Consider the following 16,603-nt stretch of genomic DNA (forward strand, 5'->3'; position numbering starts at 1 on the left):
GGGTACTGGTCGAGGAATTCAATTAGCATCGCCATTACCGAGGTCTAGGTACGAGAGGCTCACTCCTCAGGGTTTGGGTTCCCAGGGCTTGTTGTCCGCTCTGCCGGGCTTTGCGACTAGCCCTCGCACTGCAACGGCGGGCTTCCGCTTGAAAGTCCAGTTTTCTTCACGCCTAGATGCCACGTCCAATTCCCCAGGTCGAGTAATCAATTAGGGATGAGTTACTTAAAGAAAAGAAGTCAAAACCCGAGAGGTTCAACGCTTGGTGAGGAGTCTTTTCGGTGAGAGGATGTCGCGGGTTCGCCAAACACAATCGAAGCTTCCGCCCTGACGGCAGGGAAAGAAGAAGACGGAAAAGAAGGAGATAGATCGAAGTCCAGTGTTAGAAATACCAGCTTTTTCGGGGGGGGGCCAGCACAGAACAAACTGCGATCGTATCGCGTAACAAGCTTGATCTTAGGTTGCCGGCGTCGCTATTGCTGGTGGTGGCACGTGGCTTTTCGGGAAGGGCTACGTTTGGAAGCACGTATACGACGAGAGAGAAAGGTGCAGAACGGGAGAGATCGAACTATCTATTAAACTAGCATGCCAGGCCCCCCTTTTGAAGGCTGCGAGCCTTGTATAATCTTTAAAGCAATAGTAAGTTTAAAGGGTTATTCAATATTGTAAGTAATTATTTTTAAACATTATTTACATAAAGTTTATATTATTGTTCAACTTTGTCATTATTAAAGCTTTCGTTTAGTTAACTAATTATTAAATATTTTCTAAATTAGTATGCCAGTTTGGTATCATGCGCCGTAGCTCAGAATAGTGACTGCCAACAAACTCCCCTGGGCAGGCAACGCCGAATCTTTTCCATTTTGTCGTAATCAAGCACGGTACTACCTACCACCAGTCACAGCGGGGAGAGAGGCGATGAAGTAGTCGTGGAATCGGCGAAGGTCGTGAGGGATATTGCAATGTCCTTTTCGGGACGGGATGAATCCACATGTGTTGAAGCTCCCGGTACTTACAGCTAAGCAGGCCCTGCCGGACTTGACTAACCACACGCTAAGCGTATTAGAGTAATTCAAGACGTTATCGAAAACAAGAAAAAGAGGGAGGCAGCCAAGGGAATCTCTCCTCGTGATAACCGTACGTGGCTAACCGTGGCTAACGGCGAGATTTAATGAGATGCCAGGGACCTCTTTATCGCCGTCGAGAAATAAACGAGAATTCCGCCTCTTTCAAGAGGGGGAAGGAGCTGTAGAAGTGGGAGGCCATTCATTTTCGGACGGCCTGACCTCTGGAAGTCATGACGATAGCGGGAGAGATCTCCGGAAGGGAGCATGGCGTGGATAGCAGCCTCGGCGTTTTCTGGCTAGATGAGATGTGATGTAGTTAAAAATTATTGCGTGGAAATGTAGACGCCTACATCACCCCCCTCCCACGCTATGCAGGCTTATAATGTACGATTCTAGACGGGACACGCTCTCTAGTTAATATTCGTGGATATCTCTATCGGACAGCTAATAACTGGCTACAACGGCCCTGACACTGATTCTCTTCAGATACGTTAGCCCGGCCTTCAGTTGTAGCCTAGTTACTCTCTTGCGTGCCTTGGAGCGGTGTTGAACCCTTTCCCTCCCGTGGTGCCTTACTACTAGGCCTCGTCTAGCACCAGGGCTGTTCTGCCAGGGGTGGTCCCAAAATCGTACTATCAAGCCGGAGGCACCTTCGAAGCGGGCCGGGCTCATAGGTGTTGCGTAAAACATAAGCGCCTACATTCTACGACTTTTAGATACGGGCTTACCCAGGTAGGGCTTCCTACGTGACAAAACCATTGGCGCTGACCGTTTGGGTTGACACCTCACTTGTGCAAAGGTTGCGGATACGCGAACGAACGCGGATACTTGGACAGTATACGTCTGAAATTTAAGAAAGATTGGGGTGGTTTAGGATAGGTTTGTAGTCCAGATGACGGAATTGATATTTCATCTCGTTCCAATGGAGAATTCGCTCGGCTCTTTCGGATCCGGTTTCCCTTCATTTTCGCTTGTCGCCTTCCCGTGTGCCACGTAGCTAGTTCTAAGCAGCATGCGGACTGACCGGCTGTGCGGAGAGCAAGCAGTGGATGGGGACCAGATAGGCTAACTGACAGGCTACTAACCCAGAGGGAGGAAAGAGAGAGATGAGAGTGTGGGCCTAGCTAAGCTATATATATATATATATCCTCAATCCAGCATCGGTGAGTCGGGTTGCTCTCGCCTCAGGGGGGTATCTCTTGTCTAACGACCTAGCTATCGGAACCGTAGGCGTACGTGGGGTGATGCCTTGGAAGGAGGCAACTGAGAATGTTGGAGACAGAGAAGAGATTCCTGAATGGCACCTTCTAGCTTTAGAGTTGAGAGCGCGAACGGAGAGGTCTAGAGATCTTGGATGTGTCGTTATGTTGCAGTTTGGCCAGTTGTCAGCCCCGGTTGGCCTCAAGTTGAGATTCATCATTGTTCGTTTTCCCCGTCTGCCTTTCCTGCGTGCTGTGATACTATGGTCGGTGTCGCAGTCACTAGCACTGTCATCAATTGGCATGACTATTAATACGAGAGCCCGTCTCACGCTTCTTCAGGCTCTACGATCCCTATCACGGATCATATCACCGACACGGGCAGTCTTAGACAACAATGGACAGATCTGATCTCCTGGCGGTGCTAAGGATGTTGTGATTACAAAGCAGGAAATGCCATTTAGTACTAATGAAAGTGGTATAATACTATTGGTTAATCAATTGACGAGTTATTAGTAAACCGAGTTGACTGATGTCTCCTTTCAGTGTGCGCACCAGAAGTTACTCCCTTGGTTCCGGCCGAATCGGCAAGTGGGTACATTTAGTATCTACATGGCCTAACGCTCTATGACGACATTGGCAAGTACCTGGACGGAAAGATACGGATTTACGCAAGTAGCAGGTCACCTGATCGCTATCGTTGTAACGGAGTCGAGGGCGGGGAGGGGGGTAACAAAAACGACCAGGATGCGATAACAAGACGCAGCCAGCAGAAATAGTGCTGACTTTTATTTCTAGCTACTCTTGAAGGTTACAACTCACGGGGCCGAGCGGACATGTAGGTAAGACTCCGGGCCTACGACGGCTTGACACCGCCGGCAAGCACGCTCGCGATGAAATCCCCCAGGTGCCTGTTCGCCTCGTCCGGCTTCTCGACCAAGACCCAATGCGACGCGTCCGGGACGACTTCCTTCTTGAGGCCCGCCGAGAAGTACTTCTCCTGGCCGTCCGCGAGCGAGGGCACGAGCACGATGTCTTTCTCGGCCATGACGATCATGGCGGGGACGCCGAAGCGGAAGCGGGCGTAGTCGGCGGCGATGGGCAGCTCGTCGCGGCCGTTGAGCTCGCGCGTGCGGTACCAGTTGCAGGGCCCGCGCAGGCCGCTGCGGCAGTACTCGGCGGCGTAGTGGCGGACCATGTCGGCGCCGACCAGCGGCGACGCGCGCACCCGGTCGAGCCGGTCGGCGTGGACGCCGTGCTCGGGCGTGAAGACCATCTCGCCCTCGGGCGTGGTGCCGCCGAAGTTCCCGTGCAGGAAGGCGGCCACCTTGGCGGGCGCCGTGCCGACCGCGGCCTCGACCGCGCCGCTGGCCAGGATCAGCTGGTAGCGGAACGTGGGCACGCGCCGGACGAGCTCCTCCGCCGCGACGAGCACCGCCGACGGAGGCGTGTACGGCACGCAGAACGAGAACACCGCCGCGACGAGCTCCGGGTAGTACATGGCCATGCGCCAGACGAAGGCGCCGCCCCAGTCGTGGCCGCCCAGGATGACGGGCGCGTCCGTGTTGGCCTTGATGACGGCGGCTATGTGCGCCGTCATCTTCTTCATCGTGTACTCCTCGGCCGACTCCGGCGCCGACGTCTGTCCGTAACCCAGCATGTCCGGGACGATGACTCTCAGGCCCAAGGCGACGAGAAAAGGAACCTGGTAGCGCCATCCCATTCCTAGGTCAGGCCTGTGTGCGAAAGTGTTAGCGGCGAACTGTGAGATGCAGAGAGACTCGGGCGGCCTTACCAGCCATGGATGAGGACGACGGTGGCGATGGGGTCACCCTTTGGCTTTGCGAGCATGTAATGGTAGACGAATTGACCGATGGGAAGGAACTTGTGCTCGACCCTGCTGTCGTTAGGGGTAAGGGCGTCGGCGGCCATCTTCGCAGTTGGATATGGGTGGTTTAGCCGGCCAAATGAGCACACCTTACCCTGAGATTTGGTTCTGGTCTGTATATGCCGTTAGGGCTGTGTTACACAGGCTTATACCCCCATTGCCTCCGGAAACAGTTCGGCCGTGGCACCGGAGGTAGGTATGGCGACAGGCACATTAGGATCAGGACGCGATCTCGATAGCCACCCCTGGGGATCCCGGGGCCAGCCAATCGGGCATCAAGTACTGCTAATCGCTAGATACACAGCCTGGTGATTACTACAGGCTTCATCACCTTCGGGTAAAGTACCTATCTTACTCCGTACGACCCTACTCGTCAGTTCGCTGCTTGAAATAGAGAGCTTGGGTCGTGGTTTAGACCGGTGCCTTGACGATACTGATATCCTTGTCTGACGTGAGACTCCGGCTGCGGGGTATAGGACAACGACCCGCGAGTGATCTCTGGCGCACTGACAGTATATTTTCCCTCACATCAGACTCCCCTGTACCGTGCAGTCTCAACTGCATAGTTAGTTCTGCACGATTATCACACCTTCTCACGGCCCCTTGTGACATAGGCGTTTCTTGTTCGCTTGTTAGTGCTAGGTCCCCCATTAACGGCCCTCGTTCCGGAGCTGCGACCCTCGGTCTACACCAGCAACCCACTACGATATCCTCGTAGGACGTGGGCGTGCCAATGATTTTGTTCCGGGCGCTTTGGCACGCCGAACGAAGCATGGGAGCGGTAGCTGTAACATCATTATCAAAACTCCGATCTTGCTCGGTGTCCACGATATCGCCCGTGTGACCCCCACTGCCAACGGAGTGCGGCCAACCCCCCTTCTTTGTCTCCTCGCGCCGGGAAACCCGGCTGGCCTCGTGGGGAACTCATTGGAACGGTTTTCCCCGTTTCTATCTTACGCCTGTGTAGCCTCGCGTAGAGCGGGAACCAACCACGCAGCAGATTCGGCGTACTTAACCCTCCTCCTGGTACGGCTAGACGGCAGTCGAGGGCCCGACGTCGGCAGGTCTGCTTCAGTCTGCGATGGTTGGGACTACCGGGGCTTTCCCTATCGAGAGCAACAATCCCACGCACGTTACCACTGGACTCACACAGGACGCGCAATAGACGTAGGACATCAATATGATTCACGTGGCAGCATGAATATGAGTCGTCAGCAGCGATGCGGAAAAACACCCACAAATTTACACATCTCATTGGTTCGTCTGTGGGATAAATTTTGCATATATTCTGTTTCAAGAGGGAGGTAGTATAAACGACCATGACCTAACATGCAGCGAGTGCGTATATTGCCCAACCCGTGCGCCTATCTCCATCCGCCCTGAACCGTCGCATCGGCCTATCGTCTTACCAGGGCATGTCGGTGCCTTCGGGCGCGTTGATAAGCTTGCCCGAGGACTTCTCGCGAGTAGCCTCGTCAACCTAGAGAGCGCGGAGGTAAGCCAGGGGTACATCCGGATTGCGTGGCCCTCGCCGCGTCCAAGTACTCACCAGCGACGTGATGCGCTCGACGCTGTGCTCGATCGTGTAGGGAGCCTTCTCCAGCCCGATCTGCTGGGCAACCCAGTTGCCGGGGCCCGTCTGAACAAGACTGTTACCCACGAGGTTAGCGGTTTGCCGAACGTCGTCGATCGGGCGCACTTCGCAGGCTGGTTTCGTAGCACTTACCCAGGGTGTATGTGTAGGGTGGTTAGCCACTCGTTCGCGCAGTAGAAGGCACTAGGTATCCCGGAAGTTAGCCGTCCGCTTCCCAAAGCCGCGGAGGAAGTTGGGTGGGTGGGTTGGGGGGGATAGGGTTTGGCAGCTAGCTTACAGGGTGATCCAGTTCAACGCGGCCTTAGAGGTGCCGTAGGCCGGGGTGAGATCGGTCCTCATCTGCGGCATGATGGCCAGGGAGGAGCCGACGGAGGAGATGGAGACCCATTTAGGCTTCTCGGACTTCTGCAGCAGCGGCTTGAAGGCCTGGAACAGGGCCAGGGGGCCGCAGACGTTGGTGCGGAAGGCGGTGATCATGTCGTCCTGGCCGACCTCGTCGAGGGGCACGACCGGCGGGCTGCCGCCGGCGTTGGCGATGATGATGTCGACGTGGTCGATGCCCTGGGCCTTGACCTCCTCGGCGGCCTTCTTGGGGTCCTCGGGCGACGTGTTCTCGATGTGGATGAAGATGAGCTTGGATCCCTGCCCCTTCGGCGACGCTTTCAGCTCCGCGACGCCGGCGCTAGCGGTGTTGCGGACGCTGCCGATGACGGTGTAGTTGGGGCGTAGCAGGTAGGTTTGGGCCAGGGCCTTGCCAATGCCTGTGACGCTACCATGTCAGCAGAGTAACCTACTAGTAATGCCACCTTCGCGCCTCGGCGCGTCAGGTTCACGGGGGGGGTGCAGGGCCGGTGCTACCTTGGCTGACACCGCTGATGAGGACGACAGTAGGTCCGGCCATGATGCAATACTAGATGGGGGGTATCGTGCGTGTCGAGAAGGAGATCCTCGCTAGGCTACGGGTAGGTATCGAGATTGCGAAGTCTGCAGAAAGGCTCCGAGGTTTGCAGATGCAAGAGTGATGGGGGCTAGTAGGGCGAGTAGAAAGGTGGCAGATATGCGCTCGCAGATCAGCAACCGGGACGTCGGATGTGTTCTACTGGTCGATTTTTTCGTGTGTGGAAAAGCGGGAGTAAAGAGATGTGTGGTGAGCAGAAAAGGTCGAGGGCGGCTACTGGTCTGCCGCCTCTTAAGGAGGTCGATTTTTCCATAGCAAGGCAGATGGTGCGGTCAGCTCGCTACAGCCCGCTTACAAATTGCGCACATTGCAGCCCTTGAACAATACAGCTTCGTATTTACGAGGAGTCCACACCGACGACGTCAGGGCTACCCGGTAGGTAAGATGTGTTCAGTCGCCCTGGCTGGTCTTTGCTGCGCCGGATCTGTACGGACGCGCCCATGGGGTGAGCCCAGTAATCGACCCCGGTTCGGGAATAACCCGCCAAAGGAGATACGGCGGCAGACGCAGGATGTGGCCAGGACAAGGGCGGAACTGAGAGGATCATGTGTAACCTTAATTCGACGACGGCGCATCCCCGCTTACGTAAGGGGCAAGGGGCAAGTACCTACACGTAGGTGAGGGAGCCGATCCCGGGTGCAGCCCGCAGCGTAGGTAATTATGGAATCGCGCGCGCTGTAGAATGGTGCAGGTTGGGATTCCCATTCCCTACCCACCTATCTACGTCCAGCCTCTGCTGCCTGCGTATCTTCACAAATCACATACCCATCTACCTACACCGCACAGCTGGGCCTGTAATTAGAACACGCGATAACTGCATGGAAGTTTCCACGTTCGTGTGGTACCTGGGCGCCAATGTGGCTGGAATGCACTGGGCTGCTGTTGCATAACCGCCCACGACGGCGCATTGCTTGTTTCAAGAGCCCGATTCAGCATCTGCTGTGCCTCCGGGGACGATCTCTGAGTCGGCCTAATAGAAGACCCGTCGTCGACAAGGGCCGGTACGGCTCCAATGACAGGGCCAGGTCATCAGGTCGGAACGCCATACTCTTTCCGGCTTCATGTGACCGGGCGTTCGTGGAGGGCTGTCAGGAATGGAAATACGCCACCTAAGGCGGTTGTCCGCCTTAGGTGGGTAGAGAGTGTAGGTAGCACCCGAGGTGGTCAGTCTATCCACGAGTGACCTCGGGCCGCTACAGGAACAATAAACTCTCTTAGAGGACCCTAAAGTGATATTAATCATCACTAATGCATGTCTGCAATGTGACTGGTTTCATTTTTAGACATGGAATTTCTGATATTATCGAATTCCTTCAGCTCGTGATCCGCTACGTCATCCTTTACATAGGTGCTGTGGAATAGACCTTTGGCAAGAGAACGTGGTAACACTCCCGAGGTCGTCACGGCTCGCCTCCCGCCCGTCTGAGCCAGGGGACTGCGCCGTGCTTCCCTTCAAAGGGCACGTACGCTAACACCTGGCCCGATCTTATGACCATGAGGGAGACGAAGAGGCCCCTGCCGATAGCCTCAGTGTCGATCCAGGGCAGCACGTAGCTGTCCCAGAACCAGTTCGCCCACGACTTCCGCGTGACCTCGCGGATCATGGTGAAGCCCCGGGTAAATATCTGCCGGGCCTCGCCTCGGCGCGACTCCCGGTACCGGGCGAACGCTTCGGCGAGCCGGCCGACGCTGGGGTTCGCGCCGTGCGCGGCGACCAGGCCCTGCAGCTCGTTGGCGAGCGCGGCGGCCGAGTGCAGGCCGCAGGTGAGGCCGAGCCCGTTGATGCTGGTCATCTTGTGGACGGCGTCGCCGAGGAGCACGATGCGGTCGTAGCTCCACCGGTCTACGAAGCCCTCCTCCTGGTTGAGCATCCTCGCCAGCGCCTTGTCGGTCCTGGCCCACACGTCGGAGAACTTGACCCCGGGACCTACCCAGACGTCGGACAGAGACTTGGCGTACTCCTCCATCTCCGCCGCCGCGTACTTCCGTCGGCCCCGCACCGTCTCAGGCAGCCGCTTGAGCGTCGCGTAGTTCAGCATGCCGCCCGTCACCGTGCACTGAATCGCCGCGTCGCCGCCCCGCGACTCGAAGAAGACGCCCTCCTCGAGGCCGAAGTCGTTAGGCGCCCGCGCGACGATGCCGTAGAACGTCGAAACCATCGGGCTCTCCCCGGCCGCGGCCGCCTCCGAGTCCCGAGCTAGCCTCTGCATTATTGTCCTCGTCTTGCTGTGCACACCGTCCGCGCCAATAACGATCGAGCCCTTGTGCACGCTGCCATCCTTGAGATGGACGTGGACTTCGTCCGCGTAAAGTCCGATATCGACGACCTCGGCGTTTGTCTTGACGCAGGCGTCTTTATTGGGTAAGCTTTCGTACAGGATCTTGACAACGTCACTCCTTAAGATAGGCAGAAACGGATACCCGTGGCTGATGGGGTTTCCCCAAAAAGATGAGGTCCAATTAGCTCTCCAAATCCATTTTATTGCGATCGAGATCAGGGAAGAGGGAAATGGGCTGGAAAAGAGGGAGGGGGGAGGGGGGTAGCACAGGAATCGTGATGCTCACTTTTGATGCATGTGTTCCCAGAAGTTGCTCGTCGTCAAGACGCTGCCGTCGCCACCAAAGACGCGCTTCTTCGCGTGGATGGGGACGGACACCCCCTTGGCCGCCTCATACAGGCCAATCTGGTCTAGTAGCCGAACGGTGTGCGGCCATGTGAAGACCATGGCCCCGAAGTAGTTAACCACGGATGGCTGCTGTTCGAGAACAACAAATGGAATGTTCGCCGCTGATAAGCTGTGCGCCACGTACAATCCTACGGGGCCTGCGCCAACAATGATGACGCGGAACTCGTTGGAGGCCATAGCGAAGGAAGGAGGCACGATGGGTGTGAGATCTATGTAAAGCTACGGTATTAATCGCTCGATGGCGCCCTATACTTGTGGTTTTCAAAGTATTTATCATGGCCTTCGGATCAAGCCTGGGCCAGCGTCCCCGACCGTATACCCGCCCACCCGTCACAACTAGGAATTTGCGGTCGACCCATGATAAGGTGACCGCGTCTCCGACGGGCATAGGGACAGGTGTTCGTAGCTGTAAAATACGGGACGGTGCTATGAAGACATAGGTACGCTTTCTAGCAGCTAGGCCACTAGCATAATGTGCGGTAGCTGGCAAAGTGACTATGTAAGTGTGTAGGATGCAAGTGGTTTCGGGAGAGAGGTCCGGGTTCAACAGCGGTGTCACGCCAATCTGATCTAATCAAATAAGATTACCACCTCCGTCCCGCCCCTTCGAAGAGGCCCCAGCGCAGGACTGAATGGGCCAGTTTCTGGATCGGGACAAGAGGTTTCGATATCGCTGGGAAGGACGTCCTTTGTGGTGGCCGGCCCGCCCTCCCGATTCGCCCTAGGGCTTGCGCGGGTTGTCGAGATGCTGACAGCCTCTTGTACGCTGACATGCGTGCGACACTGTTGGCCGCCCTTTTACCGTGGCGGGCCACGTCACGCGTGGCTGTGAAGAGAATCCCGACACCGCTGCGAGCTGGCCGCACCGGCGAACCCATGGCCGGGTTGCTGGGCTGCCTCGTTGTCCTGCCCCGGAAAGCCGGCCGCGCATGTGCCTCCGGTTCCACTGCGATACTCTCTCGCACTGGCTGGCCTGGCGTGGGTGGTCTCGGGGCCACCCCACGTGTCGGCCTGATAGCAGCGGCAGCGCCGGCGGAAGAGGACGCGCATGATTAATACCGCTTGCGTGGGATATATATTGAACATTGACTTTATCTATCGACGATCAATGCGCGGGCATCAAGTCCCACCGCCGCACCCACCACCTACGGGCGAGAAGGATGTGCCACAACTGCATTTCACGCCGCTGACCGCAGGACCGCCGACGCGGTTGGCTGCCTGCGGCTGCTTGGTGCGACATGCAAGGAGAATCATACGCCACGTCGGCGCATTCACACACAAGTCAAGCCGGGCAATCCGGGTGCTAGCTCGCGGACTGTATAGGGGTCAGGGTGTGGCGTGCATGCCTCCGTCCGATGTCCCTGCGGCGCTGCGGCGCGGCAGTCCACAGGTTACAGGGGGTGCACTTAACGGCTGCGGATAACGCGGTATTCACGGCCGGGACGGTTGCCGGGAGCGTCTTCTTACTAGCAGAACCCCCCCCGTCTCCGCCATTAGGCCGAGGCATTAACGCAGGGGGGGTTCAAGAGAGGGCTGTGTGACGTGTCACCTATTGGCGGGGACCAATTTCGGGCGCGAAGCCATCGTGAGAGGCGTCTCGGGCATACATAGTCAGCCGCCTGGGATGGGACAGTCGGGTCGGGGGTACGATGTGAGGTTAGGTAGCTGGGAGGTGAGGAGGAGGTGGGTAAAAAATGCATAAGTGTGTGAGAGTAACGCCTTGCGAGGGTACATCTTTACATTGGTGTTACACGAGCCCGTCGTTTCGTAGGATTGGGGGAACATGTCGGAAAAGATGGGGCAGGTGGGGGCGAGGGGTAAGCTTGGCAGCAACTTCCGCCCCCTGCATGTATTTCCATTGGCCCCAGATACGCCTCCGCCACAGGGCCCACTCCCGCAGGACCGCGCAGTACCTTAGGCACCTAACCCCAGGTAGGCGGTACCTGTATACCTAGTAAAAGGATTCCTGTTCATGAACCTCCCCTCCATCATCTACCGCCTACCTGAAATTCCCACATCCCTCCAACCCGTATCCGACTGTACGGAACACCCGTCATCCTGCAGGGGGAGGGTGTCGTGTCCAAGCCTAAAGTTGCCTGAAGACAAGCATTTCTCACGCACCGCCGCGCCTGGGCGTGCACATCATCTGCAGGAATCGAGGATGCCGTCGCCGCACCGCCAATGGGTGAGCCAGGCCTACAAGGACTAGGCTGGTAGCATGTCTCGTAACAATACCTCGGATACAGTCCTTCTCTCCCTCTCTCTCTCTCTTCTCCCCCCTCCCCTCTCACTCTCACTCTCTCACTCTCTCTCTGTCTCCCTCTCCCGCTTTCTCTCGGGGTAGATGGATCGATGGGCCTTAAGTCCTGCCAGTATCTCCGTCTTGTCCGGCTGACAAATTTCCACGATGGCAAGCCGTCGACGCAAGGGAAACAAAGGCGCCCTAGGTGATTACCAATTCAACCCATGTGTAGGTACAACCCGTGGCAGTTAATTTTTTGCCTTGCTGGTGCTTTATTATTTGTACAGACCGTTGGTGCTCCCCCCGCAGACCTCCCTCTGCCCCTCTGCCTTTGCTCTGCATCTCGCATCTCGCATTTCCCATCCCTTCTCACGTCTTGCATCTCGCGCGCTTGCTTGCTTCTCGTTATCCCCACTGTGCCATCGATACTGTGTACATCTGCCAAGCCGGGTCGGTTCAGCATGGCAGAATTCAATGTGACACCCGAGCAGCGGGCGTCGCAAGGTGCCTTCTTCAGGCGCCAGCTCTTCTCCAAACCGCCGCACACGTCGCGGCGCGAGGTCGACCTTGCCGGGAAGACCGCCATCGTCACCGGCTCCAATACCGGCATCGGTCTGGAGTGCAGCCGCCAGCTCCTCGGCCTCGGCGTAAGCAAGCTTATCCTTGCTGTGCGCAGCGAAGCCAAGGGCGAGGCCGCCAAGAAGGTACTGGTGGGGAAAAAGGCCGGCACGACGCAGACCGTCGAGGTGTGGAAGCTCGACCTCTCTAGCTACAAGTCCGTGAGCGACTTCGTCGTGAAGACTCAGACCTTAGACCGCCTAGATATCGTCGTCCACAATGCCGGCGTAGTCAAGGTGGAGCAGGAGATCAACCGGAGCACTGGGCACGACGAGGTCATCCAAGTCAACTACTTGTCTACCGCGCTCCTGACCATCCTCCTACTACCCGTGCTCAAAGAAAAGAACTCGCGGCAGAAACCCGGCCGCTTGGTCATTGTCTCGTCCGACGTCGCCTCCTGGGCCCAGTTCAAGGAGAAGACCTCGAACCCGCTGCTGCCAGCCTTCGACACGAACCAATTCTTCGACGGGCAAGACCGCTATTACACTTCGAAACTCCTCGGACAGATCTTCCTGTCCGAGCTGGAGAGGCACGTCCCGTCGTCGGGCGGCGTCGTCGTAAACTGCGCCAACCCTGGCCTGTGCTACGGGTCAGGGCTCAACAGGGACTCGAACGGTACCGGCGCCGGCTTGATATTCGGCGCCTTCAAGCGGGTCGTGGGCCGGTCTTGCGCCGCGGGCGCCTGGTCGCTGACCAACGCAGCCGTCAAGCACGGCGAAGAATCCCACTGCAAGTATATCGAGGAGGGGAAATTGCAACCGTAAGTGATGACCTAAATGAAACGTCCGTTATATTACCTATCCGACCACGTTCTTACTCTTCTGTGCCTCTCTCCTTCTAGGATGTCACCGCTCGTGTACACGGACGAAGGGAAGCAGATTGCGAAGTTGCTCTGGAAGGAGACGATGGATGAGCTTGCGTTTGCCAAAGTCGACGATATCATTGAAGGATTGAGCAAATAAGCCATCGATGGAGATTGGGCTCGATAATGCAAGGTGGTAATGTGGTAATAGTATGGCCGATGCCGGTTTAACCGCGGGCAGGGGGAGTTGGAGTTGGGATTTTCCTGTCGCCTCGTCGCAGCTTTTTACACTTCGCGTCCTAGATGGGAAGCGCTTCCCGAAACAATGCACATTCATCCCGGTTTCTTGTCGCCATACACACTTCCCCCCTGCGGTGATACTGCTCGTAAAGTTGGTTCGAGGCGGTCCAGGCGCTCCAACCATCCGATGTACGGTGTGAGAACCCTCTCAAACATCCGGATGAGTTACACCTCCACACTGATTTCGTCGCGCGATTTGTGCGGGTGGCTGCATGTAATAATGCATAACACGGAGGCCCCCCCCCTAATAACCACAGCAACCGCCCGTGTTCATACATATGTAGGTAATCATCCCTATACAGACTAGGCGGAGGTGTGTGGGACAGCGTTACGGGGAAGAGTCGCAGAGCATAGAGGCGTCGTAACGCTCCCGGGCAAGAGCTCTGCCTACGTACGTGGCTGTATAGGCTGCATAGTTTCATCTGGCATGCGCTCTATGCGATAATATCGTAGCGGGCGGCCGGTTTCGAAACAGAGTGGTGTGCTGCTATATGCAGTGTGTTCTGGATGGCTCCCGTGAGATTTTAGATCCACCTGTCTGCAAGAGCCGCATAAAATGCCGTCTGGCTACGTCGAATTTCCGGTCCTGGGAGCGGCACCGATCCTGAGAAGAATATTCTCGCCGTACGCAAACGTATTGCCGGCAGTCTCTACCCCGTACGCAATACAGTCCCACGATGGATGTTACCGGACACGCTTTCGTCATCGGAGGTTCGTATTACCTCCCAGTCGCTTGTGCGTCTCTCTCTCTCGACAGCTAGTAACCAGAACTAGGCAGCGGGATAGGCAAGGCGTGCGCTTTGGCCTTCGCGAAATACGGCTCGCGCAGAATCGTCGTCGCGGATATCAACCTCGAGGCCGCCGAAGCCGCTGTGGCCGCGTGCAGGGACGTGGCGCTGGATGCAACCTTCCACGCAGAAGCTATCGCGATCGACGTTACTGCTGAAGAGTCGGTAAAGGCGGCGATAGCACGCGCGCAAGAGGTGCTCGGGCGCATCGACTACTGTGTAAACAGCGCCGGTGTAAGCATTACATACCTACCTACATGCAGGCATACCCACAGCCGAACCTCGTACTCGTTTTCCATTACGCGATGCCATCATTCCCGCACGAGTCCTACTTGTGACTAACGACGAGCGACGTGGTCGCGATCTAGGTCGCCGTTCGGACGGCTTGCGAGGTGGCCGAGGCTAACGTCGACGAATTCGACGCCATGCTTCGGGTCAACGTGGCTGGGCCGTTTTTGGTTACGCGCGCCATGTCGGCCGTTATGAAGTCTCAGAGCCCAAACCCCGTTGACCCGTCCTCGCAGAGTCGCGGGGTCACCCGCGGCGCCATCGTCAACCTGGGCTCGGCCTCGTCATTCGCCGCGACGCCCAGGATGATCCAGTACACGACAGCTAAGCATGCAGTGGCCGGTTTGACAAAGAATGCCGGTTAGTGCCCGCCTGTAAGCCCCCGCTCGTGGGTGCGCGAAATGCCGATCGGGGGTTGCCTGTTTTCTGCGATGGTACCCTCCAACGCTGGGGGGTTTGGGGGGGAGAGACGCAGAGAGGGAGGTTCAGAATGGCGCCCCGTAATCAATACTGACTCTTGGCATTAGCACTCGATAATGCGGCTTACGGGATCCGAGTGAACAGCGTGTGTCCGTCTTGGGTCGACACCCCGATGGTTCGCCAGGCGATGGTGGACGTGCCCAACTTGCGGGACATGATCGAAACCTCGGTCCCATTGGGGCGCATAGCGCTCGCGGAAGAAGTGGCCGATGCGGTCATCTTCATGTGCAGCCCAAGATCCAGTTACGCGACGGGCTGCAATTTGATATTGGACGGAGGCACAACCCTGACCAGCCATGCGTAGAGGCGCTGAGATCGCGTACATGAGATCACTCATCAGCTATCTGAAACTTGCATATGCGGTTATGCTGATCGCCCCTATAGGGCTTCCCGTGCTTCCCGTACCTCCGATAGTAAGCTGGGGGGCATCTAGCGGATCACGAACGGGACGATACGCTTATTTCGCATGCGTGTCAGAAAGCGAGTGATATCTCTATAGTGATAATAGGTTAGGACTTAGGAGCTCTAGGCGGCCCGGCCGACTCTCCGTAGATCATCACCGCCCTTTCGGCGCATACCAAGCTTCTCCTCTGCTGTGTCACGCCGTAATCAGCATCCTAGTCGCGGACATCACCATCCCCCACGTAGGTGCTGGAGCAAGTTCGTCGGCAACGCCCCGGGCTTGGGCTAGGTATCTACCCCATACTCTAGAGAGTGCCTCGCTTCCGAGGAACTCCCAGATGCGGGGTTTGCAACTTGTATAACGGCGTCGGGTCGCATCTGGGTTCGTCGTATATCACTTCGCTCAGTTGTTTTTCACTCTCTCCCGTGACCACCTCTCCCCCCCTTTCTCCCCTCGCCTGCTCTAGTGTTACGCCGTTCACGTAGACTGAGATACCGCTCTTCTGCTCCATAATGTCTGAGCCAGCATCCACGCCCGCGGCCGCCCCTGCGCCTAGTCCTAGCATCGGTTACATCACCAATCTGTTCCCCGCTCCCGGGCTGAAGCAGCTCGCCAGGCACATCACTGGCCACAACGACGAGGGCAAGTCGGTCTTCCTGAGCTCCGACAATGGTGACCACTACCGAATCATGGGAGAGAAGCAGGCCGTTGCCAACATCCTCTACTCGACTCGGGAGACGCCTGTCGATCTAAACGACAACGTAGATATCGAAAAGGCCAAGAGCCAAGAGGTGCGTGCTGCGTCTAATACTCTGTGATATCTCCCTTCCAGGACGAATTCCCAACGTCCTCGACGATGCGGGCAACATTCTAACGAAGAGCCAACATCGGTAGCCGCCGCTGCACTACCACAACGGTACGGTGGTGCGCATGATCGACTTCGCGCCCGACGTGGAGTCGCCAATGCACCGTGCCGTGTCTCTCGACTACGGCATCGTGGTGGAGGGCACCTTCAAGCTGATCCTCGACTCGGGCGAGGAGAGGATCATGCACCAGGGAGACGTGAGCATCCAGCGGGCGACCGCGCATAAATGGCACAACATCTCGGGCAACGGCACCCAGCCGGGGCGCATGATGTGGATTCTGCTGGACTGCAAGGACGTCTACGTCAAGGGCAAGAAGATGGAGGGCTACCTCGGGGAGCTCACCCAGTACTACGAAGGCCGCGAGCCCTAACTCTGCAACGCTTAGCTTCGCCGCGCCAGTAGACAGATTCCATAGCTGCCATT

At 57.0% G+C, this 16,603-nt stretch overlaps 6 protein-coding genes across 6 annotated transcripts; 3 read left to right on the forward strand and 3 right to left on the reverse strand.

Moving 5' to 3' along the window:
• Positions 1-2,367: 2,367 nt before the first annotated feature.
• Positions 2,368-2,704, forward strand: GGS23DRAFT_548718 (uncharacterized protein). Its single transcript, XM_051515168.1, has one exon. The coding sequence runs from the start codon at positions 2,432-2,434 to the stop codon at positions 2,675-2,677; it is 246 nt and encodes an 81-aa protein (XP_051376223.1). The 5' UTR covers positions 2,368-2,431; the 3' UTR covers positions 2,678-2,704.
• Positions 2,705-2,981: 277 nt separating this feature from the next.
• GGS23DRAFT_548719 (alpha/beta-hydrolase) lies at positions 2,982-4,689 on the reverse strand. Its single transcript, XM_051515169.1, has one exon. The coding sequence runs from the start codon at positions 3,987-3,989 to the stop codon at positions 3,123-3,125; it is 867 nt and encodes a 288-aa protein (XP_051376224.1). The 5' UTR covers positions 3,990-4,689; the 3' UTR covers positions 2,982-3,122.
• Positions 4,690-5,402: 713 nt separating this feature from the next.
• On the reverse strand, positions 5,403-6,743 carry GGS23DRAFT_181540 (uncharacterized protein). Its single transcript, XM_051511638.1, has 5 exons — positions 6,607-6,743; positions 6,026-6,509; positions 5,881-5,931; positions 5,704-5,803; positions 5,403-5,634 (listed from the first exon to the last, which is right to left on the reverse strand). Exons 1-5 carry the CDS (start codon positions 6,647-6,649, stop codon positions 5,560-5,562), a joined length of 753 nt encoding a protein of 250 aa, XP_051376225.1. The 5' UTR covers positions 6,650-6,743; the 3' UTR covers positions 5,403-5,559.
• Positions 6,744-7,991: 1,248 nt separating this feature from the next.
• GGS23DRAFT_612640 (uncharacterized protein) lies at positions 7,992-9,703 on the reverse strand. The gene is made up of 2 exons (XM_051520502.1): positions 9,272-9,703; positions 7,992-9,133 (listed from the first exon to the last, which is right to left on the reverse strand). The coding sequence occupies exons 1-2, from the start codon at positions 9,568-9,570 to the stop codon at positions 8,107-8,109; spliced, it is 1,326 nt and encodes a 441-aa protein (XP_051376226.1). The 5' UTR covers positions 9,571-9,703; the 3' UTR covers positions 7,992-8,106.
• Positions 9,704-12,096: 2,393 nt separating this feature from the next.
• Positions 12,097-13,215, forward strand: GGS23DRAFT_602576 (retinol dehydrogenase 12; the record flags this gene model as incomplete). The annotated part of the gene is made up of 2 exons (XM_051519344.1): positions 12,097-13,013; positions 13,095-13,215. The coding sequence occupies 2 exons, from the start codon at positions 12,097-12,099 to the stop codon at positions 13,213-13,215; spliced, it is 1,038 nt and encodes a 345-aa protein (XP_051376227.1).
• Positions 13,216-14,032: 817 nt separating this feature from the next.
• Positions 14,033-16,550, forward strand: GGS23DRAFT_602577 (NAD(P)-binding protein; the record flags this gene model as incomplete). The annotated part of the gene is made up of 6 exons (XM_051519345.1): positions 14,033-14,066; positions 14,130-14,377; positions 14,512-14,791; positions 14,959-15,125; positions 15,923-16,105; positions 16,209-16,550. The coding sequence occupies 6 exons, from the start codon at positions 14,033-14,035 to the stop codon at positions 16,548-16,550; spliced, it is 1,254 nt and encodes a 417-aa protein (XP_051376228.1).
• Between the last annotated feature and the right edge of the window lie 53 nt (positions 16,551-16,603).

Source organism: Durotheca rogersii (genome assembly GCF_024521655.1).
Source record: "Durotheca rogersii strain YMJ 92031201 chromosome Unknown GGS23scaffold_2, whole genome shotgun sequence".
Classification (NCBI taxonomy): Eukaryota; Fungi; Ascomycota; class Sordariomycetes; order Xylariales; family Xylariaceae; genus Durotheca; species Durotheca rogersii.

Bases quoted from the DNA above. Each gene is read 5' to 3' on its own strand.
- GGS23DRAFT_548718 (XM_051515168.1), top strand. From the start codon at position 2,432: ATGTTGCAGTTTGGCCAGTTGTCAGCCCCGGTTGGCCTCAAGTTGAGA.
- GGS23DRAFT_548719 (XM_051515169.1), bottom strand. From the start codon at position 3,989: ATGGGATGGCGCTACCAGGTTCCTTTTCTCGTCGCCTTGGGCCTGAGA.
- GGS23DRAFT_181540 (XM_051511638.1), bottom strand. From the start codon at position 6,649: ATGGCCGGACCTACTGTCGTCCTCATCAGCGGTGTCAGCCAAG. The intron at 5,932-6,025 runs GTAAGCTAGCTG...CGGGATACCTAG, and splicing joins GCGTTGAACTGGATCACCCT to TGCCTTCTACTGCGCGAACG. The intron at 5,804-5,880 runs GTAAGTGCTACG...CGTGGGTAACAG, and splicing joins ACCCTACACATACACCCTGG to TCTTGTTCAGACGGGCCCCG.
- GGS23DRAFT_612640 (XM_051520502.1), bottom strand. From the start codon at position 9,570: ATGGCCTCCAACGAGTTCCGCGTCATCATTGTTGGCGCAGGCCCCGTA. The intron at 9,134-9,271 runs GTGAGCATCACG...AAACCCCATCAG, and splicing joins TGGGAACACATGCATCAAAA to CCACGGGTATCCGTTTCTGC.